The 27,048-nt window shown below is 41.8% G+C and overlaps 1 protein-coding gene across 1 annotated transcript in view; it reads left to right on the forward strand.

Annotated features, from left to right (window-relative positions):
* The first annotated feature begins 698 nt into the window (after positions 1-698).
* ANKRD29 (ankyrin repeat domain 29) overlaps positions 699-27,048 on the forward strand; it is a 95,643-nt gene continuing 69,293 nt past the window's right edge. Inside the window, exons 1-3 of the mRNA XM_089675735.1 lie at positions 699-1,045; positions 9,642-9,865; positions 26,065-26,175. Of these exons, the coding sequence (XP_089531861.1) occupies positions 9,845-9,865; positions 26,065-26,175 (132 nt within the window). The 5' untranslated portion in view covers positions 699-1,045; positions 9,642-9,844. The remainder of the gene's footprint in view (positions 1,046-9,641; positions 9,866-26,064; positions 26,176-27,048) is intronic.

Below are 27,048 nucleotides of genomic sequence, written 5' to 3' on the forward strand. Positions count from 1 at the left end.
TTTGATAACATATTATTTCAGTTTTTTCAATAACAATAAAATGAAGTTTGCTTTAAACGAAAAATCCTTTTTCTAGCTAGACGAGGAGGATGCAGATGAGAAAGGCAATGAAAGATTTCCATCAGTGCAGTGGCTGATTCATGTAACAAGGCCGGTTTATTTTAGCCAAAGAAAAATAGGAGATAACATGCCTCAGCCCACATTCTCTGAGCTGGCTTGGCCGCAGTGCAGATCCGGAGACAGGATGAACCCACCTTTTGCCAGGCAGCTTTCATTTATCTCAGTCAGCTCTTTCCTGTTATGGGATCTGGAATGTCTTTTTAATGGAATAATTTCACTATCAATGTGTAAGAATATCCAAATTCTAAAAAGAAGCTTCCTGTACCTGATAGTAAGATGCAAGAAAGGTTTGTTATGATCAATATGACTGCAGAAGTAGCAAACTGAGAAAGACTTTTAATAGTGGTAGGTGATGCTGCAATTGTATGTAATCTGTAAATATAACAAGAAAGAAGTGCATAGTGGGAGTTTTTTGGGTGTATATTCTGTTTTCTTATTGACTTGCATTACCAACAGCGATGCAGTCAGTAGTCCAAAAAACTCTGAAGCAGATGTTTTTCATCAACGCAAAGCCATCCTCGTGCTCTTGTAAATGCACATTGATACTTATATTATAAATATTGACACAAACAGGGTATATACACTGTAAACAATAATATGCAGCACTGATAGTCAATTAAAGATGACTGATAGGTAATGCAGTAAATAATGGTGAGTATCAGTCAGTGACAAATAAAGTAGGTGGTGAAAACACATAAAATTCCAGTCCTGTGATGGTGCTCCCCGTGCATATGATACAAATGCGTACTAACCAGAAGCATATTTGAAATACGCGATGTATATAAATCTCATGAAGATCCCTCTTCTCTAGACAAGGACTGGACTGGAACTTATGGTGAAGTACTGCCCTCATAAGATGGAACTGGATCCGATGTGCCAGAGGTCCCCTTTAAGGGATGAGCGGGTGAAGGTTCCTGGATTACAGGTAATCCCCTCTCTAGGTCTGGTGGATGGATTGCAGCAGGGCTCTAGAAATATTAAAGCTCCTCAAGGGAGACCAAGGAAAGTATCCATAGTGTAGTAATTAAAGTACTCATTTATTAGGTAGCCAAAACAAATATTAAATGGGTAAAATCAGCATGTAAAGTGCAGCAGCACAGAAAGGTGCAAGTGACTGACCCTCCAGCATCCAAGATGGCCACCGGACCTCCACGTGGCACCGGCAGTGTGACGTCACAACGTCCTAGGCTCCACCTGACGCGTTTTGTGCGCACGCACTTCTTCAGAGGTAGAGACCTTTGTCTCTACCTCTGAAGAAGAAGAAGAGGGAAGGGGGAGAACAGAGAAATAAAAAATGTTTTTATGTTTTTTTTTACTGCAGTAGCACTTAAGAGACAGGGATTTTTTTAGTTTGCATTAAAAACCTTAGAGACAATTTCAACACTTTTCAAAATGAGGTTTATTAATGGAAAAGGTCAAAATGGTGCAAATAAAATATTTACAGAAAGGGTGTTGCACTGAAACAAAGGGAACAAGCGATAGCAAGACAAAGAGGTAAAACAGGTAAATACTTGCAAAGTCCTTGTTTTTAGCAGAGTCCAATTGACCAAGCAAAAACAGTACAGTGGCTCTCTCAAGTACGGTTAGCTGTTCCTTGGTTTGATGTTCCTTGGTTTGATGTTCCTTGATTTGATGTTAAAACAAGAGCTCACAAAATGTCCTGGCATTGACAGAGACCATCTGACCAATCCTCCGGTTTAAGGGGTGGTTGTTGGGATGTCACTATGTTTATGACCAAGTCTCAAATACAGATTTCTGTAAATATTCATATTTCTGACTTCCAACTAAGGTATTTATGACCCAATATCTGTTAATTTTCTAGTCACTGAAGACCCTTTTATGGGCCCTGCAATGTGTATTGGGGGTTGGATCCAGCTAGTCCTATTATCATACTGAAAGGGGTGTCTGGCAGCAGCTAAAATTTTGTGGATTGTATGAGCTGAAAGGAGGAGGGAGGGAGAGAGGAAAAGGTCACTGTGGCCATTTCTCTCTTCTGACAAAATGGCATGGAAGACTTGTGAGCTAAACAGAATGACTATTCAGGAACCAGATACGCACAGCTATTGCATCAGGTGGGATATGGATGGATGGAGATATATACACACCATATTGGCAAAAGTATTGGAAGCCCTGCCTTTACACGCACATGAACTTTAATGGCATCCCAGTCTTAGACCACAGGGTTCGATATTGAGTTGGCCCACCCTTTGCAGCTATTACAGCTTCAACTCCTCTGGGAGGGCTGTCCACAAGGCTTAGGAGTGTGTCTATGGGAATGTTTGATCATTCTTCAAGAAGTGTATTTCTGAGTTCAGGCACCGATGTCAGATAAGAAGGCCTGGCTTGTGAGGTGTTTTGTCGGGTTGAGGTCAGGCCTCTGTACAGGCCAGACAAATTTCTCCACCCCAAACTCGCTTATCCATGTCTTTATGAACCTTGCTTTGTGCACTGGTGCGCAGTCATGTTGGAACAGGAAGGGGCCATCCCCAAACTATTCCCACAAATTTGGGAGCATGAAATTGTCCAAAATGTCTTGGTATACTGACGCCTTAGGAGTTTCCTTCACTGGAACTAAGGGGCCAAGCCTTACCCCTAAAAAAACTTCACACCATAATCCCCCCTCCACCAAACCTTATGCTTGGCACAATGCAGTCAGGCATGTACTGTTCCCCTGGCAACCACCAAATCCAGACACATCCATCGGATTGCCAGACAGAGAAGCATGATTCTTCACTCCAGAGAACACGTCTCCACTGCTCTAGAGTCCAGTGGCGGTGTGGATTACACCACTGCATCCGACACTTTGCATTGCACTTGGGGATGTAAGGCTTGGACGCAGCTGCTAGGCCATGGAAACCCATTCCATGAAGCTCTCTATGCACTGTTGTGCTAATCTGAAGGCCACACAAAGTTTGGAGGTCTTTAGCTATTGACTCTGCAGACAGTTGGTGACTTATGCGCACTGTTTGCTTCAGCATGCGCTGACCCCGCTGTGTCGTTTTACATGGCCTACCACTTCGTGGCTGAGTTGCTGTTGTTCCCAGTTGCTTCCACTTTGTTATAATACCACTAACAGTTGACTGTGGAATATTTGGTAGCAAGGAAATTTAACGGATGGACTTATTGCACAAGTGGCAACCTATTACGGTACCACACTTGAATTCACTGAGCTTCTGAGAGTGACCCATTCTTTCAAAAATGTTTGTAGAAGCAGTCTGCATGCCTAGGTACTTAATTTTATACACCTGTAGCCATGGAGGTGATTGGAGCACCTGAATCCAATAATTTGGAGGGGTTTCCCAATATAGTATTTTTATATTTTTTATATATATATATATATATTTTTTTTTTTCTTTACCAATATTCATGCTGCACACCATATCACCAAGCCAAGAACTGACTAATCCTGCTTAACCTTCACAATTGGCAGGCTTCCCTAAACCACTAATTAGTAGCTCCTTTATAGACAATTATCACCCTGTGAAGGGAAGGGGGGGTGGATTTGTAGTGTGTGGTGTGCAGCGGTGACAGCTGAGGAGTGGGGGAATTTGTGACTAGGTGATGGCTGTGAGAAAGGGGGGGATTGGTGAATAGGTGATGGCTGTGAAGGGGAAGGTGGGGGGTTGTGGATTGAGGTAAGCTATAGATGGGGGTGCAGAAGTGAAATATGGAAGGGGGACAGACATAAGCTGTAGTTGGGGTGCAAAGATTAGTTGTGGACTGAGGATGTAAATTGAGGACTGGGGGTCCACAGGTAAATTGTTAACAGAGGGTACAAAGATGAGTTGTGGGGGTCTACTGAGGTATACTGTGCATAGAGAGAGAGTGGACTGGGAGAGAGAAGAGGGGAGTTGTAAACTGAGGGAAAGAAGATGGGAGCTTTGGACAGGGAGAGTGAAGAGGGGAGCTGTGGATTGGAGGAGAGAAGAGAGGAGCTGTGAACTGGGGGAGAGAAGAGTGGAACTGTGGACAAGGAATGAGAGGAAGGGAGCAGTGGACTGGGAGAGAGAAGAAAGGGAGCTGTGGACTGGTGGAGGGAAGAGGGGAGCTTTGGACTGGGAGAGAGAAGAGGGTTGCTGTCGACTGTGGGAGAGAAGAGGGGAGCTGTGGACTGAGGGAGAGAAGTGGGGAGCTGTGGACTGGGGGAGAGAAGTGGGGAGCTGTGGACTGGGGAGAGAAGAATGAAGCTGTGGACTGGGGGAAAGAAGAGTGGAGATGTGGGCTGGGAGAGAGAAGAGTGGAGCTGTGGACTGGGGCAGAAAGGAGGGGAGCTGTGGACTGGGGAAGAGAAAAGTGGAGCTGTGGCCTGGGAGAGAGAGAAGAGTGGAGCTGTGGACTGGGGAAGATATGAGGGGAGCTGTGGACTGGGGAAGAGAAAAGTGGAGCTGTGGGCTGGGAGAGAGCGAAGAGTGGAGCTGTGGACTGGGGGAGAGATGAGGAGAGCTGTGGACTGGGGGAGAGATGAGGGGAACTGTGGACTGGGGGAGAGATGAGGGGAGCTGTGGACTGGGGGAGAGATGAGGGGAACTGTGGACTGGGGCAGAAAAGAGGGGAGCTGTGGACTGGGAGAGAGAAGAATGAAGCTGTGGACTGGGGGAGAGAAGAGTGGAGCTGTGGGCTGGGAGAGTGAAGAGTGGAGCTATGGACTGGGGCAGAAAAGAGGGGAGCTGTGGACTGGGGCAGAAAAGAGGGGAGCTGTGGACTGGGGCAGAAAAGAGGGGAGCTGTGGACTGGGGCAGAAAAGAGAGGAGCTGTGGACAGAAGCAGAAAATAGGGAAGCTGTGGGCTGGGAGAGAGAGAAGAGTGGAGCTGTGGACTTGGGCAGAGAAGAGGGGAGCTGTGGACTGGGGGAGAAAAGAGGAGAGCTGTGGACTGGGGGAGAGAAGAGTGGAGCTGTGGACTGGGGCAGAAAAGAAGGGAGCTGTGGACTGAGGCAGAAAAGAGGAGAGCTGTGTACTGGGGGAGAGAAGAGTGGAGCTGTGGACTGGGGCAGAAAAGAAGGGAGCTGTGGACTGAGGCAGAAAAGAGGAGAGCTGTGGACTGGGGGAGAGAAGAGTGGAGCTCTGGGCTGGGAGAGAGAGAAGAGTGGAGCTGTGGACTGGGGCAGAAAACAGGGGAGCTGTGGACTAGGAGAGAGAAACAGGGAGATGTGGACTGGGAAAAAGAGGAAGAAAACTGTGGACTGGGAGAGAGAATATGGGAACTGCAGAAAAGGAGAGAAGAGGGGAGCTGTGGACTGGTGAGGAAAGGTGAGTTTCTGCACCTATTCTCTGAGAAAAAAGCCCTGCTTCAGACCCTCTGATTATATCTGCTCATCAGTGGCAACTACCATATGTCTACCCTGACAGGTTTATTTAAATTGAACTTTCAACAAATAAAGCAAACGGACCAGATGGTGGGAAGAAGTCAACCTGAAGTGGACACAGCAATTTTTTTCACTTTTTTTCACTATTGAAGTTTAGAGCCCATGTTGGGTTTTTGTTGCTGACTGTGTTTTTGCTGGGGAAATGTTCCCTAATTTCTGTGATGGTAACACTGTAGATAGCACAGTAATGGCTCCAGTAAACAAATACAATGTATTCGATATTACAAAAAAGTTTTGTTTTTAAGTCCACTTTAAAACTGTTGTTAGAAAAGACAGAATCTCTGAAATTGTAAGAAAATAATGTTTACCTAAAAATAAATAAACATTATTATTTAACAGAAACCTTTAATCCACACTAATATCTATCTAAGTCTAGGGTCACGCCTCAGCATTTTCCGCAGCATTTTGCGTTTTACAGAAACGCACTACGGTCCATTTAACATGATTTTCTATGGGACACGTTCCCATATCCGTGTTTTCACCTGGTGCATTTTTTGAACAAGGTCAGGGACTTTTTTAAATGCAAAATATTGCGTTTTTGGTTCTAAAGACTGCAATGGAGACACTACAGAAAAGAATGTAGTGCGTTTTTGATGCATTTTTTATGCATTTTAATCTGCCTAGCAACAAGAAAAAACGCAAAATGCTGCAAAAAGCACTGCAGAAACAGATCAAATGCAAACTGTATAGGTCTGAACCTAGCCTTAACCCAGAGCAGTTTCACCTTGATTCACCTGTGATAGATGTTCTCACACCCATCTCAGTACATGAAAACTTTCCATTCAGCTCTAATTGCAATGTGTGAAAAATCTTCCTCTATCATATACCAGCATACCTGAGCTAAACTATTTTCTCTTCCTCATATACAGTATGTGTAATTTATTCAGACTCAGTACAAAAGTGGCATGAGCCTATACCAGGATACAAATACAATACTATTAATCACTGCCTACAGTACTGAATAGGAGGAATTACATAGGATGCCAAGACAAGCCACATGGCACCATGGCAAAAGGTCTTGTACAATGACTGGTTTCAAAGGAGGTGCTCATACTGACTCTTTGAGCAGTAGCCTTCTATGTCTTCTTGGTTTTCATATTGATACATGTTCCATATGTTTTTTGGTCAACAGTGAAAGCATTTGTCATCCACTGTTATCTATCATCATCATTCCATTCATCAGCTCAAGTTTAAAGTGGCATTAAACCTCCCAAACAAATTTAATATATTACTGCTTATCAACCCTTAAATGTGGTGGCTGCATTCGTTTTCTTTTATTAGGCTTTTTCCCCTTTATTTTCACCTGGTGATCCTGTCAGTAACACTCTCTGTCTTACGGTGTCTCTATTTATGATGGAGGAGCAACTGAAACACCTTTAAATAGCAGTACTGTCAATCTGGGGAGAGGGTAGTGTTAAATGGACATGACTAAAAAAATTAAAAACAAACCAGGGGCGGACTGACCATTTGGAAACTCGGGCACTGCCCGAGGGCCAGGGGTCAGTAGGGGGCCCCATGAGATGCCCCTGGTACCATTTTCATAGGCTTTTTTGAGGCAAGGACACAGGGGCCCCATGATCCCCTATTGCCCGGGGGCCCCATGAGTTTTCAGTCCACCCCTGAAACAAACTAATGTTCACAATTTTTAAGCAGTTACTGTAACTTTTTCCCTTTGGGATAAATCTTTTACATAAAGAAAAGATGGTGATTGTAAGCACCCTGTCAGTGTAATTGGTTTGTCTCAACTCCCTAACTGCCACTTTTACTGGACCGAGGATCAAATGAAAATAAAGAACAAATCTAAATGTCTATCATTTCTGCAATTTATTGTGTTTTCTTCCTATACGGCACTTATGTACGCAGTTTATTTTTCATGTTTTCTCATCAGTACATATTCTGTGTTATTCATCGAATCCTTTGCATGTTATATTTCTGCTGGTCATTGCATATGTTTTTGACTGATTCTCTGTTGTTTCTTATTCTATAATAAAATTCTTTGTAAAAGAAAATAAAGAACAAAAAGCTTATAAAAGAAAAGTAGTGCATTGGTAAGCTGCAGTAAAATCATTTTGTAGTTTTGGAGATACCACTTTAAAGCCAATAGACTAGATATGATTCTATTTGCAAGCTAAATTTTTCTCTGATTATTATTATTATACAGTATTTATATAGCGCCAATAGTTTGCTCAGTGCTGTACATTACAATGGGAGACAATACATGAGACAGTACAATAACAATACAATGCAATACACGAGGGGTTCGAGGGCCCTGCTCCTTGGAGCTTACAATCTAGGAGTCTCTGATGGGAAGTATAAACCAATAAAACTAACAGCAGAAGCAGGTAACTGTAATAATTTCCCCTTACTGCAGAATCTTTCATGACAGTGCTGGCCTGAGCCCTTTTGAACCAACTACACAGTTTCTCAATTTTGAAAGTTGCATGACCATCGGTAGGCACGTCCCCTGCTTCCCCATGGGACAATGCCGGAGCCAGCTGGAAGCTTGCTATGTGTGATGGGGAGGGGTGTCTAATCTCTATTATATGTGATATAATGTGTAATGCAACTGCAGTTACATCTGGCTCAGGCTAAGGCTCGGTTAACACCTATGCAGTTTGCGTTTGATCCGTTTCTGCAGTGTGTTTTGTGTTTTTGCACATGCGTTTTTGCCTCTTTTTTTATGCGTTTGTTTTCTTATTGCTAAGCAGATTTAAAACTCAAAATGCATCAAAAACACATACAAACCACACTACATGGGCAGCACAGTGGCTAAATGGTTAACACTTCTGCCTGGCAGTACTAGGGTCACTGGTTCGAATCCCAACCATGGCACCACCTGCCTGGAGTTTGCATGTTCTCCCTGTGCCTGCGTGGGTTTCCTCCAGGTACTCCAGTTTCCTCCCACACTCCAAAGACATGCTCGTAGGTAAATTGGCTCCTGTCTAAATTGGCCCTTGTAAGTGTATGTATGAATGTGAGTTAGGGACCTTAGGTTGTACACCTCCTGAGGATTAGGGACTGATGTGAATGTACAACATATATATGTAAAGCGCTGCATAAATTGACGGCGCTATATAAGTACCTGAAATAAAATAAATAATAATACATTCTTTTCTGCAGCATTTTCATTGAAGTCTATAGAACCAAACACACAACTTTTTGCGTTCAAACAAGTTCCTGACCCTTTCCAAAAGACACACCGGGTGAAAACGCGGAGATGTGAATGTGTCCCATAGGAAATCATATTAAATGGACTGTAGTGTGTTTTTGCAAAACGCAAAATGCTGCGGAAAACACTTAGGTGTGAACCTAGCCAAAAGAGCCATATTCTGCAACAAGATATGTGTGCTTGTGCTTACGGAAAGATTTCATCACAGTAAGAGCTGTGAAAATGTGTAATTGACTTCCTCAAGAATTGGTTCTGGCCAACTCAGTGGATTGCTTTAAAAAAGGACTGGATTCTTTTTTGGATACACAGAATATAACTGGTTACTAACCAGGGGCGGACTGACAACTCATGGGGCCCCTGGGCAATAGGGGATCATGGGGCCCCTGTGTCCTTGCCCACACTCAAAGCACACCCCAAAAAGCCTATAAAAGGGACCAGAGGCATTTCATGGGGCCCCCTACTGACCCCAGCCCTCGGGAAATGCCAGAGTGCTCGAATGGTCTGTCCACCCATGTTACTAACATTTATAGGTAAAGTTGATCCAGGGAATATCCGATTGCCTCTCAGGGGATCAGGAAGGAATTTTCTCCCCTGCAGGAGCAAATTGGATCCTGCTTTGCTGGGGGTTTTTTTGCCTTCCTCGGGATCAACTGTGGGTATAGGATTATAACTTTTTTTTTTGGTTGAACTGGATGGACTTTTGTCTTTTTTTTCAGCCAGACTAACTATGTAGCTTATGGAAGCAGCTTTTGCTGCCAAGTAGATTTGGGAGCGGCTGAGAGCAATAGAAGATACCTTATTGAATTAAGAATACATACTTGAATAGAATGTTCTTCTTTTAAAACAGAATTTAGTATCCCTTTAAGTGTTTAATTTCTGCACAATTGTTTGTTCCCTTGCATGAGTTTATATGGTATTTTTAGATTATGCCAGATAGCTTGTATTGCTTGCATGCTTCTAATTCTGGTTTTATTATTTGGTCCTTAGAGCTTTGGCAGTGAACGAGTCAATACTGCTGGTTACAACTCTGCGGCTTCCAGCCTCTGAGCTTTTCTTTTCTCACTATCTGCTGATGGAAGAGCGAGCCGATGCTTGGGATACCGATAGCAGCCAAGAAGCAGCTGCCCTGTAGACCTGATACATTTAAGATTTACCTTCTAGGCTTGCAAAGAGCCTGAGCTGCTGCTGAGATGTGCATGATGTCCTTTAAGGTAAGTCATCCCTATTTTACATTAAAGACTTGTTAGCAGAAAGCTGCAGCACATGCACAGTGATACCTCCCAATCCAGACTCACAGGCCTTGTTCTGGGATGGCAGCACCATGCAGACAATGCTGGGAGGCCCGAGTCACTTCACCCACTGCACAAATGAGCCAGCACTTATCCTTCAGAAGGAAAGATTTGGAAAATGGCTGTGTGATCCACATATTTAGAGAAATAAATCAAAAAGAAATAAAACAGTTTGTTTTTGATACTGTTCAGAAGTATTAGTATTAGTTGTGTTGTATTAGTTTATGTTTGTGTTTTATTAAAAAAAGTAATTTATTATTTTATGAAAACTGCTTTGGCTTTATTGTTTCTTGGTCTTTGCTGGACAGTTTGCAAGTAAAAGTAAAATTGCAAACTGATGGTTTTAAAATGGCCTTAGCTTTTTGTATTACTAATTTCCATCAGGCTGTTGATTATATTCCTCGAAGGGCTGAAGTCAGACCATTCAGGTATAACTACAGTAATTTCTACTGTATATAGACACTGCTGTACTGGAATGGTCCTGCTGTGATACCAGATTTCACCAGCTGGGGAAGAAGAGGTAACATTTGTGATTAGGGGGAAAATATGTTACTATGCAATAGTATATTTTTAATTATGCTATGCATTCCTATTCTAAAATAATAGCTAGTGAGTGTGTACATATTTAAAACCTGTTTAACAATAATTTGTAATTTTTGTGAATTTTATGAATAAAATAAAAGTGCTGAGCAAACTGTTAGCGCTATGTAAATCCTGTATAATAATATATAAATCCTGTATAATAATATTTGATTATGACTTATAATATTTAACGCTGAATTGCAGGTATGGCAGTTTTTACATAGCTACATTGGCCCAGCTTGACCCAATGTAAGGATGTGTGTGCCATACATGTGGGATCCCCCCTGGAAGCTGGAAGTCACTGTTGTAGGCACTGCTATTACAGTGATCACTGCTGGCTTCTGGGTCCCAATGAACCAATAACTTCCTGAGCTCTCTACCTGAGCTGGGTCATAGCAATAACATTGTTCTTAGCTATCTCTGAAAACTACAAAAACACTCCCTTCTATGTTGTGGATAAGATAATAAGATAGGGGCAAGGTTCTGCAGTTTATCTCTTTAACAGCTTAAGTTCCAGAAGATTTTACCCCCCTCACGACCAAGCCATTTTTTGCTATACGGCACCGCCCTACTTTACCGACAATTGCGTGGTCATGCAATGCTGTACCCAAATTAACTTTATATAACTTTTTCCCACAAATAGAGCTTTCTTTTAGTGGTATTTGATCACCTCTGGGTTTTTTTATTTTTTATTATCTAAACATAAAAAGCCAGTTAAAATTATATATATTTTTTAATTTCTTCTATAAAACATATTCAATAAAAACATTTAAAAAATCTAATTTCATCATAAATTTAGGCCAAAATGTATTCTGCTACATAATTTTGGTAAAGAAAATCCCAATAAATGTATATTAATTGGTTTGTGTGAAAGTTATAGTGTCTACAAACTATGGGATATATACTAAGTTTATTTATTTATTTATTTTTTATATACTAGTAATGGCAGCGATCATCGACTTATAGCAGGACTGTAATAGTGGGGCAGGTAATCTGGCACTTTGTAGGAGCTGACTAAATGACATTGAAATCTCCAGTGACACTAATACAGTGATCAGTGCTAAAAATATATACTGTCACTGTACTAATGATACTGGCTGGGAAGACGTTAACATCTAGGGGTAATCAAGGGGTTAATTGTGTGCCTAGCAAGTGGTAATGTGTTTACTGTGTGTTACTTTGTACTACAGATCAATGTATTTCTTTAACCTGCTTAGCAGGGAAAAAAAACAAAGTGATCGCTGCCTCTGTATAGAGCTCTGTGTTGTTTACCAACACAGAGCTCTAGTCTGTGATTTGACACAGCCGATCAGCAGGTCTTGGCCATGAGTCATTGACCGTGATCTGTTGATGAACTCCCGCTGTGTCAAATCACAGGTGAGTAGGCGGGTGGGGGGTGAGCGTGCATGCCCCTAACCTGGATACAGGCAGCGACATACCATTACATCATGATGTCTGTAGTTGCTTCCCCACCGCAGTAAAAGTACTGTGGCGGGTTGGAAAGTAGTTAATGTTGTACTAAAACAGAAGGGTGAGTGTTGTTATCCTTGGTAACTGGGAATGTGTCTCTCGCAGAAGCACCAGGTGATAATAAAAGAAACAGCTTGAAAAAACAATGCAGCAGGTCACATTTTAGGACCAGTAAGTTGCAATATATTCCATTTTTGGTTTTAGGTTTAAATATGGTTTAATGTAGCTTCTGACCTTTAAGCTAACCCCGCTCCTAAACCTATCACTAAATCCAAAGAATAAAGTAGCTGCACTGCTCCAGGTTTGTCCACCTCAATCTAGCCTTTAATTCCACACGAAAAGGTGCCGGTCCAGCTTACAACCACAGACTCTTCGAAGAAAAAAAGTGGATGACTGCACTGAAATATGCAGACGATAGCAGGAGTTTATTGAAGACAATCCATCAAACAGACACAAATACAGCATCTACAAGATACTAAAGCCAAACTTCACCCCTTCACCTAAAGCAGGCCTTAAACGTGGGGACAATCGGCGGTTTGTTTTTTTTAAAAGTCGTAAATCGGTCGTTCAAACGACCGACGTTGCCACTAATTAAAAAAAAAAGTCGGCGGGTTTTAGTCCCGTCTACGGCCGTCAATTAATATAATAGTGGTGTCCGTGCATAGAGACCCGCTATTATATTTGGCAGAAGAAATAGATTATGCAGAAGAAGAAGAGAAACAACATTGTATCTATTTGTACTTGAATAGAAACATCTGTATCCGAAATGCATACAAATAGATACAATGCTGCAACTTTTTTCTTCTCCGTCTTCTGCAAAATCTATTTCATCTTCTCCTCTTTTCTTCTATTCTTCTTCTTGATATTCTATTTCTTCTTCTCCTGAAAAATCTATTTCTTCTTTTTCTTCATAGTCAATTTATTGTCAAATCAGCCAGAAGAACGGACGATTTGACCATAAATTACCGCAAAAATTTGGCCAATCTAACAAATCGTCCCAGGATTTTCCACCTTGGATGATTTTCAAAATCTCTTAAAATTAAGAAAAACGGCCAACATTTTTCCCCACTAACGGTACGAATATTGGCCGATTTTTTTAACGGCCGATAATTCGGCAAGAAAATCGGAAATCTATGGCCGCCTTAACTTTATCTAACATGAAAGATAAAAGATGGGATAGTGAAATATCATAGCAGAAATATATAGATAAAGCTGAACTCCAGGAAACTTGAAGATTTTCCCTTGCAGTAGAGCTGTGCATGCAATGAAAGGGCTAACTGCTCATTTAGGTCTAGGGGCCATATAAAAGTAGTTCCATTTACTGGATCATAAGTTCCTCCACGTTGCAAGACTGGTCTCTGCAGAATCCTCTCCCCTATGCTCCAGTAGTCTAAGGTCCTGACATCATCAAAACCAATGAAATGTCCATAGCCCTGCATTGAATAGGATGATGCTAAGAGTCCACCACCAGAGCATAGGGAAACACCTTCTGCTGGGGGAGGGAAACATCAGGTAAGTGTAGCGCCCTCCTAGTTAGCTGGGGGGAGCTAGCTGATTATTTTTCAGTTAGAGAGGCTGAGTAGCAGCCTGGGCAATAGTCAACTGGGTCAAATTTGGGTCAGGGCTAGGAGGCTCTACAGATCAGTTCCTTGATACCTCCCCCTGTTCTAGAATCTTGGAGAAGTTGTGGGTGGGGAGGGGCTGATCTGCACTCTTAAGGGATCCTGACCAATCCACAAGCAGGAGGCTTGGCATGGGGTCAAGACAGCCCTTAAAAGTGACTGAGCCTGCTCAGTGGCAGGGAGAGTTTGGGTGGAAGATGTGAGGAAGAATGGAAGGGGGCCCAGTGTGCAGAGGCCTACCTACAGGCAGGTCACTGGAAAGGAGGATCGCTTAGCCTCACCACCCCCCAGAGTGAGGACTACCTGTAGAGCCAGGAAAGGAGCCAGCCCAGCAGAAGGCCTGAAGGCAGCCACCTATCTAAATCTGCTTGCAAGACTGATACTGAGTGATACTGAGTGAGTAGTCCTACACCCCCTGGGCCAGTTATGGTAAACCTGATTAGCTCCCTACCCGGTACTGTTTCATTTAAAGTGGCAGGCATTGGATTCCTTTGCCCAGGGATTCCCTCAGGCAGCTGGATAAGAAGAGGATTATCTGGGGCTTGGGGAGGTACACCAGGAGTGGCTGGAGAGCCCTTCAAGAAGAGTTTCTGCTGTGTAATGACTTGTACATAGTTGTATAAGGAGTTTGTCCCCAATTTGTAATTCCATGGGCATCCCTACACCCCTTATCCCATACAAGTTCAACACACCTTAATAAAACATAAAACCAATCTCAAGGACTGTTTACTGACTCTGAGTGCATGTTTGTGGAAAATGCATGTTGCCTGGCTGTGCAGGACTATAGGGGGACCCAAATCTTCAGCAACTCCTACGAGGTTAGTGTTACATAAGTAAAAGTGTTTTTACTCTCCACTAGAATAAAAAAGCAGCCAACCCTTGCAGTGAAGGGGCAGCCCCAATGCAAGGAAGAATTTGCAGATTTACTGGAGTTAGGCTTTAAGAGAGTTCTACATTCCAAAGAGTTTTCAAATTCTGTTTAATAATACCAGGTTTTACCAATTTTTTTTTTGTAGCACCTGAGATAGGTGCTGGGATTAGGTTAGATTTAGTGCTGGCTCACTGTGTTTCGTGTAGCTGTGCGTATTTATATGTAAATTTAGCTTCATTCCCTTCTGTTAAAAAAATTTTGCTTGCCTTGTTGTAATCAGTTTGGCTGCAATTGACTAGTGAGGTCTGTTCAGTGCTTTTAGCAACTGCCAATCTGATAGCGCCATCTGCTTTTCAGGAAGCTGTGAGAACTTCCTGGATCATAGATGTGGAGTTACGCAGATGGCAGTATGAATATTTATTCAGACCTGGCCAATCCCAGGGAGCAGGGCCCTGATGGCATGCTGGGTAACTGTATATATTCGCTGAGCATACTGAGCTCTGGGTCTTTTCCAGTAGGAGAGGAACACAGCTTAAGGGAGGCTGTTTTCTCCCCTGGGCTATCCTGCCATGTGTTTGCTGTTCGAGAGGCCAGGTCGCCCACCTGAGGACCTGGATGTTGAAGTTACTGAGAGCTGACTGAGGGGCTGTCTGCTGAAGATCTAGTCTGGCAAGAAGCTCGGCATGATGACCAAGGCAACCCTCAAATATAACAGAGCCCTGGGAGAGAGGAGAGTCGGGTGGAAGTTGGATTGGCAGAAGACTGGAGTGTGGAGCCTGATATGGGTCCCCAGGGAGGGGAGCCTACATACAGGCAGGATACTGGACAGGAGGAGCTCTGCTGCCTCAACGTCTCCTTGGGAGGACAACTTGTTAGCAGTGAAGAAGCCAGCCCAGTGTAACGTCTGAACACAGTCATCAACCCACCACAGGTGAAGACAGTATGAGTACTCCTACACCCCTGGGCCAGAAAAGGGGAGAGGGCGGTCAGGTGCAATACCTAACTAGTCTTCATCTGGGACTGCTTAACTTCAAGCTCTTGGGACCCAATTGCTCAGGGATACCCTCAGCACAGCTGGGTGAAGAGGAGGATTCATCTGGGGTCTGAAGAAGTACACCAAAAAGGGACAGTGCTTTATTTTTGCTAGTCCACCTTTTTTGTACATAGTTGCTAAGAAGTTCTTCCTCACGTTCCACAGTTCCTTGGGCATCCCATATACCCTAGACCCCATCCAAGTTGTTAACCCTTAATAAAAACAACTAAAAAGAAGCTGTTCAAAGACTTACTGACTATGAAAGTACAAGTGTGGAAAAATGTGTGTTGCCTGGCCATGCAAAGCTTAGTGGGACCCAAAACAAATCCAGTGGCCCTTACGATGGTAGTGCTACAACTAAATTCCGGGACATGCTGTGTGATAAGGCTATAAAAATCTCAGGACTAAATGGACGGGACTAGATTTAGGAGTATGTTTAAATGTTTTAAATTTGAATTCAAGCTACAGTTAAAACTGAACTCCATGAATTATTTGCATTACGTAATTCCATTGATACAGCTTGGTAGATCATGATTTCAATGCTCTCCTCTCCCCTTAGGCGGTGGTTCCCCTCTTACACACTTTTTGCTTGTGGTCAGTGTGCAGAGGAGAAGCCACTGATGTAGAAATTGAGCAGGACCCAGAAGATCGAAGATATCACTGTAGTAGCACCAACCACCAACAGTGATTTCCAGCTTCCCAAGCGGTCCATCAGGTAGAAGTAATGTACACTTACATTGTGCAAAGCTGGACCAATGTATGTACGCAATACAAATAATCCTGAAATTCAGTAAATTTAATATGGAACTCTCAGATTGTGTAATTAGAAGTATGAAATCGTTTGCTAAGTAGCTGTGTTGTGGTTATTGGGAAGAAAAGTCCTTGGAATATTGGATAAAGCTTGGATAAAGCAAATAAATGGCTCCAGAGTTTAAGTAAAAATAAGGGTGGACAGTGGACCATTTTACATTCCAATGCAACATATTCTCCCTCAAGCCTATATGGTTAGAGTTCACCTGATAAATTACCAGTCTACTTGGCCAAAGGCCTTGTATACACTTTGAAACAAACAGCTTGAGGATGGCCCATGGCAAGATGAAGTGGATAGCCTTTAATACAGAAGTTTACCATGGGGACATGAAACATATTTGGCCAAGACACTTGAAGATGGAAAAAGGAACAAATATATTGGTAAGGATTTTAGGGAAGTCTACATTCAGTAAAGCTATGACCTAGAAATTTGCACACTGTAAAGGATCTTTTCCTACTTTGTGATTATGGCTGCCTGGGCCATGTATAATTCAGAGGACAGAGTAACCTTCAAGGTGTGACCTTTAGGCCTGAATGAACTTGTTAGCCAGTATCTTTTGGAATGACTTGTAACATGCCACAGTAAATCCATCTGGCCTGGGTTCCTTTCCAGAGGGAAAGTTAAATTGACCTTGTCAGGTTTTTAAAAAGTCCAAATCCAAGGTTCCTGCAATGGATGAGCTTTTATACTTACCTCTGCAGCGGCCTGTGTCTTCTACTAGTGCTGCACTCTCCATAAAACTATTTAGTATTCAACACTTTAGAAAGTGTTGGATTTCTGTGTCCCCAAAAATGCACCATTGTTCTATCCTCTGCCCCCTTCATCAGTGCTAAGTCCTGTAGGGGTCAGAGGATGAAATCATAGCATGCTGTGGAGGACACTATTATCTGACCCTCCTGGAAGTGTCAAAAGTGCTTAAAAGTCTCAGGTAAGCTGCAGGGCTGGAACGGAGGGAAGGCAGGAAATATGGTTCAATGGAGAGGAGAGTATAAAAACTCTTCTGTTGCAGGGATCTTTGATACAGACTTTCTTGATACAGCCACTTTAAAAATCAATCTTGAAATCCATATTGGGAAACAGATTTTCTTAAAGGGCTAGCTGTACCCAACTCCACTACCATTTGTCAGTAAGCTGGTGATCTGTTCTAGCTTATCTATCTGTAATACATGAAAGGTACTCCCAGTCCTGCTAATTGTAGGTTTCATGTTGTCTCTAACATACAAACAGTGTATTAGGTCTCATGTACACATGAACTCCCCTAGACATTTAGCTCTCCTGTCAGCAGAAAAACGCTAAATGTGGCAAAAATGTGTGTAAACGCAGTACCGCGTTTAGCACTTGGACGTTTATTCATTTAATTGGCCAGAATATTTTCCATTTGCATGAACAAATGCCAAAGCGCTAAACGCAGGTAGCATTTAGATGCATTTACCCACGTTTTTGCCACATTTAGTGGTCCTCTCCTGAACGCCGAAGAATTGCGTTCAGGAGAGGAACATTTAACTGCCCCTAAACTCTGCTGCTCCTAAACTCTGGTAAAAGTACATGGACAAAAAAACGCCAAAATCTCCTAAACTCACATTTAGGAGCAGCAGTGTACATGAAGCCTTAACCACTTGCCGACCACCTGCAGTACTTATACTGCGGAAGGGCGGCATATACAGGCAGAGTGACATACCAGTACGTCGCTCTGGCTGTACTAACACAGGGTGGTGCTGCGCACCCACAAAAGGCTAGCAAAAGCTGTTATGAATCAATCTGATTCATAACAGCATCGCATCTCTTCTTTGGGAGCTGTGATTGGCCCACAGCTCTCACATGGTACATGGGCCAATCACAGTACCCTGTTCCATGTGATTAGCTGTAGCCAATCACAGATCACTAGTTTTTTGAACTGTCATGAACTTAACCAATTCATGACAGTGCAAAGCAAGCTATTTTGAGAATTTTTTATTTATTTATTTTGTTAGGGTTTTTTTGTGTGTGTTTTTTAGCTACTTGCTGACTGCCTGCCCGCAATGTGTGGGCAGCTCTGGGCAAAGCAACGTACCCTTTCATCACTTCCTATCTCCGGGTGTGGGTGCACATTTGTGCATCCACCTGCTGCCCTTCCGTCGGTCCAGGGAGAGGAGAGAGAACACCACACTGTGAATAAAAGCACTACATTTTACACGTACATGTTAGATTAGCACATTTAACCCTTTGATCGCCCCTATTTACCCTTTGATTACCCCTACATTGCTGCCCACCCAAACTCAGCTCTTGCCAGATAATTCACATAGAAACCTATCATGTTTTCCGAAGTTAAACTTTTTTGGGCCAAACTCTCAACATACTCATCATGCCTCTTATCAAATTTCTTGGGGTGTCTACTTAGATTAGCACATTTAACCCTTTGATCACCCCTATTAACCCTTTGATCACCCCTGTCACACACCCAGTGCCATTAGTAGAATAATGTATAGTATATTATTAGTAGTATAGTATCAGTATATAGAATTTTTCACTGATCACTGTATTACTGCCACTAGCAACATCAGATAGCATCAGGGGCAGTTAGCGCTCCTCCCAGCCAGGGTCAACTAGCATTAGATTGCCCGCACACTATTGCACTCACTCTATAGGTCGCTGATCATCGCCATTACTATAGTGTTTGTACAGATCAATGTATTGATCATGAACAGAACTATACTAGTGCCCCCTCAGTATAGTGTCCCCAAAACGCAGTGTTAGCAGGATCATCCCAGTATACTGTCAGCATTAGTGTTTAGCCCCCCTGCTGTTTTTCACGGAAGATTTGTTTCAATTTATTGTGGGCCAAAACAATTTATACGCACTACAATACATGGCTGCCTACCCAAACTCAACTCTTGCCAGACAATTTGCATGGAAACCTATCACGGTTTCCAATTGTAAAACTTTTTTGGGCCAAACCCTCAACCTGGGTATTACAAAAGAGAAATTGCGGTCATATTGGTCCACAGACCCGATTCATCCTATTACCATGTTCTCTGCTGTTACATACAGTATATGCCCAACAAGGACCAGCGACGTACTGGTACATCACTGGACTTTGAGTGGTTATACCAGGATGATGTCTGCAGCTATAGGCATCATTCTGGTATTATTTTTTTCAGCTGGTGGTCGACTTTTCATGTAAAATCAAAACTAGCAGCTAATTACCAACTGGATTGCTTTTACAAGCAGTGGGAAGGGATGTTCCCCCCACCTCCCGCCGCCTTCCACGTCTTTCTCAGGTGCTCCCGTTCCACCAGGGAACTCGAGAATGCAGACAGCAGTTCCACTGGCTGATCAGAGACCAGAATGGCGCCAATCATCTCTAAGGTCTAAGAAACATGTAGCAAGGAACATTTCATCTTTTCAGATTCCCCAGATATAAACAGTGCCCTTTTTAAATTGGGAAAGCATCTGATCACACCAATCTTGGTGATATCAGATGCTTTAGGGGCAGAGCAGAGATCAAGAGTCTAATAGAACCCAGAATTCTCAACAAAGAGTACCTGTCACTGTCTATTGCCATCAGAGGGGATGTTTACATTACCTGTGATAACAATAAAAGTGATAAAAAAAAATCTAAAGTGGTAACCTGTGAAGACTTTTAAAGTGTTGCCTATGAATAATAAAAATGTACGTAATTTGCCGTTGTACTAGCATGCACAATTTTAAAGCATGTTGTGTTTGGTATCTATTTACTTAACATCATCTTTTATATTTTATCAAACAATTGGGCAATATATTCTGTTTGTGTGCATTACAATTCAAAAATGTATTTTACTTAGTTAGTCTGGCAGAAAAAAGACAAAAGTCCATCCAGTTCAACCATTAAAAAAACAAAGTTATAATCTTATAACCACAGTTGATCCAGAGGAAGGCAAAAATACCCAGCAAAGCATGATCCAATTTGCTCTTGCAGGAAAAAAAATTCCTTCCTGATCCCCCGAGAGGCAATCGGATATTTCCTGGATCAACTTTACCTATAAATGTTAGTATCCAGTTATATTATGTGTATCTAAGAAAGAATCCAGGCCTTTTTTAAAGCAACCTACTGAGCTGGCCAGAACCAACTTTTTAGGAAGTCAATTCCACATTTTCACAACTCTTACTGTGAAGAAACCTTTATGTATTTGGAGATTAAATCTCTTTTCCTCCAGACATAAAGTTTGCCCCTTGTCCTTTGTGATGACCTCAGGGTGAATAGCTCTATATCGAGTTCACTATATGAACCACTGATGTATTTATACATGTTGATCATATCCCCCCTTAATCTGCTCTTCTCAAGAGAGAATAAATTCAGTTCCTCTAATCTTTCCTCATAGCTGAGCTCCTCCATGCCTCTTATCAGTTTGGTTGCCCTTCTCTGTACTCCAGTTCCCCAATGTTCTTTTAGTGAATTGGTGTCCAAAACTGAACTGCATAATTCAGATGAGGTCTTACTAATGATTTGTACAGGGGTAATATGATATCTCTCTCTCTTGAGTCTATACCTCTTTTAATACAAGAGAGGATTTTGCTCGCTTTAGAAACCGCAGCTTGTCATTGCATGCCATTATTAAGCTTGTGATCTACCAGAGCTCACAGATCCTTCACCACCATTGATTCCCCAGTTGTACTCCCCCTAGTATGTATGACGCATGCATATTCTTAGCCCCAAGTGCATAACCTTACATTTATCAACATTAAACCTCATTTGTCACATAGTTGCCCAATTAAACAGTGCATTGAGGTCAGCTTGTAAGTTGGAGACATCCTGTAAGGATGTTATTCCACTGCACAGCTTGGTGTCATCTGCAAAGAATGAAATGGTATTTTTAATCCCAGACCCTATAACATTTATAAATATATTAAAAAGTAAGGGACCCAACATTGAGCCTTGGGGTACACTACTGACAACCCTAGACCATTCAGAATATGAATCATTAACCACTACTCTTTGAATACGATCTTTTAGCCAGTTTTCTATCCATTTATATACAGATTTTTCCAAGCCTGTAGACTTTACCTTACACATTAGCCCTGTGTGGGGAACTCTGTCAAATGCTTTTGCAAAATTCAAGTATACCACGTCCACCACCACCCCTCTGTCCAAGTATACCACATCCACCGCCACCCCTCTGTCCAAGGTTTTGCTCACCTCCTCATAAAAAGAAATCAGATTTGTTTGACAACTTCTGTCTTTCATGAATCCATGCTATCTGTTGCTTAAAATATTTTTTCCAGCAAGAATTCATCTATGTGGTCTTTTATTAAACTCTCCAATATCTTCCCAACTATAGAAGTTAAACTAACAGGTCTATAATTACTTGGTAAAGATTTTGACCCCTTTTTAAATATTGGCACCACAATCCAGTGGTACTATGCCAGTCATTAAAGAGTCCCTAAAAATTAGAAACAATGGCTTTGAAATGACAGAGCTCAATTCTTTAAGGACCCGTGGGTGTATGCCATCCAGTCCAGGTGCTTTATTCACCTTTATTCTGTCTAAATATTTTTGGATCATATCAATTGTGAGCCAATGTGGATCATTTGGAGCTATGTCAATACCATGTCCATTAAGGAAAAGAGCTCCACCATGCTCCTTTGTATACACAGAGCTGAAGAAGGTATTTAATACATTTGCCTTCTCTTTGTCCCCAGTCACCCACTCTAGATTATTTTGTAAAGGGCCTACATGCTCGGACCGGACTTTTTTATTATTAATATATTTGAAGAATTTTTTGGGGTTGGTCCTGCTATCTTTTTCAATCTGATGTCCGTTTCCAATTTTTGCGGTCTTTGTTTTCTTTTTGCATATTCTGTTATATTCTTTGTAATGGTAAACGATGATAGCGTTCCTTCATTTTTATATTTAATAAAAGCACTTTTCTTATTATCTATAGCTTTTTAAACTTTGGCCATAAGCCACATAGGTTTGATTTTTAGCCTTTTAAATTTGTTGCCCATGGGAATATATTTTGCAGTGTGTTTTTTGAAGAACTCCCATTTCTGTGTTGTGTTCATTGATGCCAATATTCCCTCCCAGTCTAAGTCTTGGAGAGAAGCTCTCAGCCTTGGAAAATTAGCTCTCTTAAAAGTGAGCGTTTTTATTTTTCCCGTATGTACTTGCTGTTTACAGCTAATAATAAATTAAATTATGTTATGGTCAATGCTACCCAGGTGTTCTTTTATATGGACATTCATAATAAGCTCTGCATGGTTTGAGATTACCAGGTCCAGCAGAACATCGTTAGTAGTAGCCTCTATGAACTGTACCATAAAATTGTCCTGTAGTAGGTTTAAAAATGTTTGCCCTTTAACTGTCCCTGCAGTACCATTACTCCAGTCAATTTCCGGGTAGTGAAAATCCCCCATTATTATCACTGTCCTAGCCTTTGCAGCCCTTTCGATCTGTGCAAGGAGCTGAGGCTCCACCTCCTCATTAACACTGGGAGGCCTATAACAAACTCCAATGATTACCTTTGTAGTATGCACCCCCATGTGCAGTTCCACTCATAATACTTCAGCCTCATCATACTCTCCATCAACTAGGTCCTCTTTCACACTCGCTCTGAGATCACTTCTGATAGAGACAGACACCACCACCTTTCCTATTTACTCTGTCTCTCCAAAAGAGAACATATCCAGGAATATTAATGGTCATGTGAAGAATAAAGCCAAGATTCAGCAATACCAAATAAATCATAGTTCTCTTCATGCACCAAAGCTTCCAACTCACCTATTTTGAGTGGCAGACTTCTGGCATTGGTGAACAAACACTTTAATTCATTGACACCTTGTATACACATATTTTGCATATTTTTTATTTTCATACAAATGGTACCAATTCCACTGGTTGTTTGTAACATGGGAACCTTCTTATCACCTGCCATATCCTTCCCACCATCTTTCCCCATTCCACTCACCAATAAGTACTGACCCCTGTCTGATCTGTCTACCCCGTTATAATCTAATTCTCCTTCCCCCCTCGATCCTAGTTTAAATACTCCTCCAGCCTTCCCATAAACCTCTCCCCCAGCACAGCAAACCCCCTTCCATTTAGGTGCAAACCATCTCCAGCATATAGGTTGCACCCCAATGAAAAGTCAGTCCAGTGCTTTCCTCTTACACTAGGTCTTCAGCCATGCATTGAGTTCTCTAAGCTCCCCCTGCCTTTCCTGAGTTGAGCATTGCAAAGGTAATATTTCAAAGAATATCACCTTGGAGGTCTTTCCCTTCAACTTGCAGCCTAGTTCTTTAAATTGATTCTTAAGGAGCCTCCACCTTCCATGTATTCTCTCACTGGTTCCAACATGGACCAAGACAGCTGGGTTATGTCCAGCCCCTCCCCGTAATTTATCAACCGGAGACAGCGAACCATTCGGTTGAGGCGATCCTGGCGACAAATTATTCTATCAGTCCTATTGGTTAGAGAATCCCCTACTACCACCAGCTGTCTAGGCCTTCCTGCACTACCCTCACCACCCCTCCCAGATGGTCTGCTCTCCCGGCTGTTAGGGATAGTAGTAACATCCAGGGCTGCAACCCCTGAGCTTGCCACCCCTGCATCTTCATGCAACTTGGCAAATCTGTTTGGGCGCACAAACCCAGGGCCAGCCTTCCTTTTCTGTGAGCCCCTACCACTCCCTCTCATTACAGTAACCCATCTTCCTACCTGATAATCCTGATTAGCCCCTCCGCCCCCCACATCAATCCCATTAGCTACCTGCTCAGAAAGCAAAAGACCCCTTTCAAGGTTGTCGGTTCTGCCCAGTGTTGCAACTTACTCCTCCATTTCTCTAATGCGAGTTTCCAGAAGGGCAATGCGCTCACATCTGTCGCAGCGGTATCCATCCTATAGCTGTTGCTCCATTGCTGCATACATGCTAGTACACATTATCCCAGTTACAATATGAAAAACAAATATCGGTTGTCACTTACAGGTTAGTAGACTCTTGTTATAATCTCCTGTTTTCCACTTCGGTTTTTTAACTCCACTTATTAAATGTCCACTTTGGCAAAGGTCCAGCAAGCAAAATATAGGCAAGCTCAAAAATTAACAAGCTCAGAGTGAGCTCTATAGCAAGTTATTTAGGACCTGTATCACCTGTGACCAATTAACCCCTCCCCTTAATTAGCAGACTGAAGGAAGACAAGGAAAGGAAGGGAAAAAATGCAATTTGAAAAGTGACAGAAAAAGTGATTTAAAAAGTAAAAGATTTTAGCAAGACCCAAAGAAGAAAATAAAACAACTACAAGCACAAGCAATCACCAGCAGTCAAAACTAAAACTTTTTCACCCTCCACTCAAACTTCCCACTCTTTTTAGCTATCAGCCAGCAAAAAATGCCATTGTATCACATAAAAAATTGTAACACACACCATTTTATTGTCTAGGGCCTCTGCTTTAAAAAATATATAATGTTTGGGGGTTCAAAGTAATTTTCTAGCAAAAAAAAACATTTTTTTTCATGTAAACAGAAAGTGTCAGAAAAGGCTTGGACTTCAAGTGGTTAGAAGAGTGGTTGATGTGTGGCATAACCTTCTAATGTTGGCCCTGAAATGCCAAGATAGTTGAAGCAACCTCCCAAATGACTCCTTTTTGGAAAGTAAACACTCCAAGGTATTTGCTATCACCTCAAGAAATGTGATAGGCAGTCAAAAAGTAGAAGCTGTGTAAATTCCGATATACATAACATAGTTTGTAGACGCTATAACACACAAACCAATTAATATGCACGTATTGGGATTTTTGTTACCAAAGACATGTAGCAAAATATATTTTGGCTTAAATTTATGAATAAATTTGAGTTTATTGATATTTTTTATAACAGAAATTAGAAAATATTGTTTTATTTAATTTTTGGTCTTTTTTTATTTTTATCACAAAAAAATAAAAAAAAACAGTGGTGATGAAATACCACCAAAAGAAAGCTCTATTTGTGTGAAACATTTTCGTTTGGGTACAGTGTCTCATGACCACACAATTAGGAGCTGAAATAGCACAGTGCTCTATAGCAAAAAATAACCTGATCAGGAAGGGGGGAAAGCCTTCCTGGGCTGAAGTGGTTAAAGTATCAGTATTATGAAGTTTCCCACAACTGGCAACGAGGTTCAAACTGCCTTAAAAATCTAAAACTTGATGGTAAAAAATCAGGCAGAAAGGGAAGAACTGAGCAGCACAGATGTGGGGATCTGACCTATACACCTCACTTTGGAATCTGACTTTGGTGAATAACATTGAAATCAGATCAAGAAAACTGCTTGAACTTTCCTACTTTAGCCAACTTTCAATGATTCCTAGAAAGTATAAGCAGATCACCGACTGGTTTCATTTGTAGCCTGAAACACCTCTTAAATCATCCAGCAACCAAAAAAACAGGTACAGTGTAGTTATAACTAAGTATGTTTTTCACAGATTTAATTTTTTTGATGAAAGTTTGCTTAGCTGGTGTTAATTTCCCAACATAAAACCTTTTGGCAGTTTTGTTTAGTAGCATATTTATGTTTTACTGACTGAGAAGTCTGTCTAGCTCAGGAGTTTTAATAATGAAGTGACCTGTGATCTTTTATCCATAAAACCTGAAAGAACAATTGAACTTCCAGTAAGTTTATTTTATTCTTGAAGTAAACCCAAAAACTACGCATTGTATGTCAAAATATATTCTGTGTACAATTGAAAAAAGTTTTTCTTTTACCAGATGCCATGAAACTAATATGTCACTATTATTTTACACAGAAGGAAACACCTCTTGCCAATGCTGCTTTCTGGGCTGCTCGGAAAGGAAACCTGGCACTTCTCCAGCTGTTGTTAAACAGCGGCCGAGTCGATGTGGACTGCAGAGACAGTGTATGCCCTTCATTTGTGTATGCCAAGAATTCCAGATCCCTATCTGCTTCATCAATGTGGCATAGTGGCCAGACAACGAGTCTGTTCTTATTCTTCCAGTGTCAGTACTTTAGAATGGTTAACAAGGCACTAGAATGCAGTAATGGGTTTGTGGTTTATGTGTTAAGCAAGGAGCAATCTCTAAACCAAATATCAAATAAAAGCATTGCGTAGTTGTTCAGAAAGTGCCTTATAGTTTTCCAAAGCAGTAAATATTAGAAAGTTAAAATCTGCAATTAATTTAACCTATAAGAAATGCTCATCCAGACACTGTTATACAAAAAAAGTCACAGCTACACTGTAATTATAATAAAGGATATATCTTGAAACAGGGTCGGACTGACCATTTGGAAACTCGGGCACTGCCCGAGGGCCTGGGGTCAGTAGGGGGCCCCATGAGATGCCCCTGGTACCTTTTTCATAGGCTTTTTTGAGTTTGGGCAAGGACACAGGGGCCCCATGATCCCCTATTGCCCGGGGGCCCCATGAGTTGTCAGTCTGCCCCTGCTTGAAGGTCCCATACCACTTTGCCAAATACTGCAGTTTGAAAAGGTGTCTACTTTGTCCTTAATAAACAGTCAGATTACTCTGATATTGTAACCTGTACTTATTGTGACATAGAATGTGAGGACCCCTGTACAAAAAAATTATAAGCTTGTGCTGATTTTACACAGCAAATAAATTTATGTGCATTTCTCCAGGTCAACTGGCCATTTTCCCTCCATGATGGAAACTTGCAGGAAGAGCCACTTTGTATATGCAAGGCCTTCCTAGATGCAGTTGATTATTTTGTTTCCAAACCACTCCCACTCCCCGTTTATATCAACAAAATCA

The sequence above is a fragment of the Staurois parvus genome, unplaced genomic scaffold (genome assembly GCF_062004578.1).
Source record: "Staurois parvus isolate SC_StPar_1 unplaced genomic scaffold, SC_StPar_1.0 ptg000157l, whole genome shotgun sequence".
NCBI classification, from domain to species: Eukaryota; Metazoa; Chordata; class Amphibia; order Anura; family Ranidae; genus Staurois; species Staurois parvus.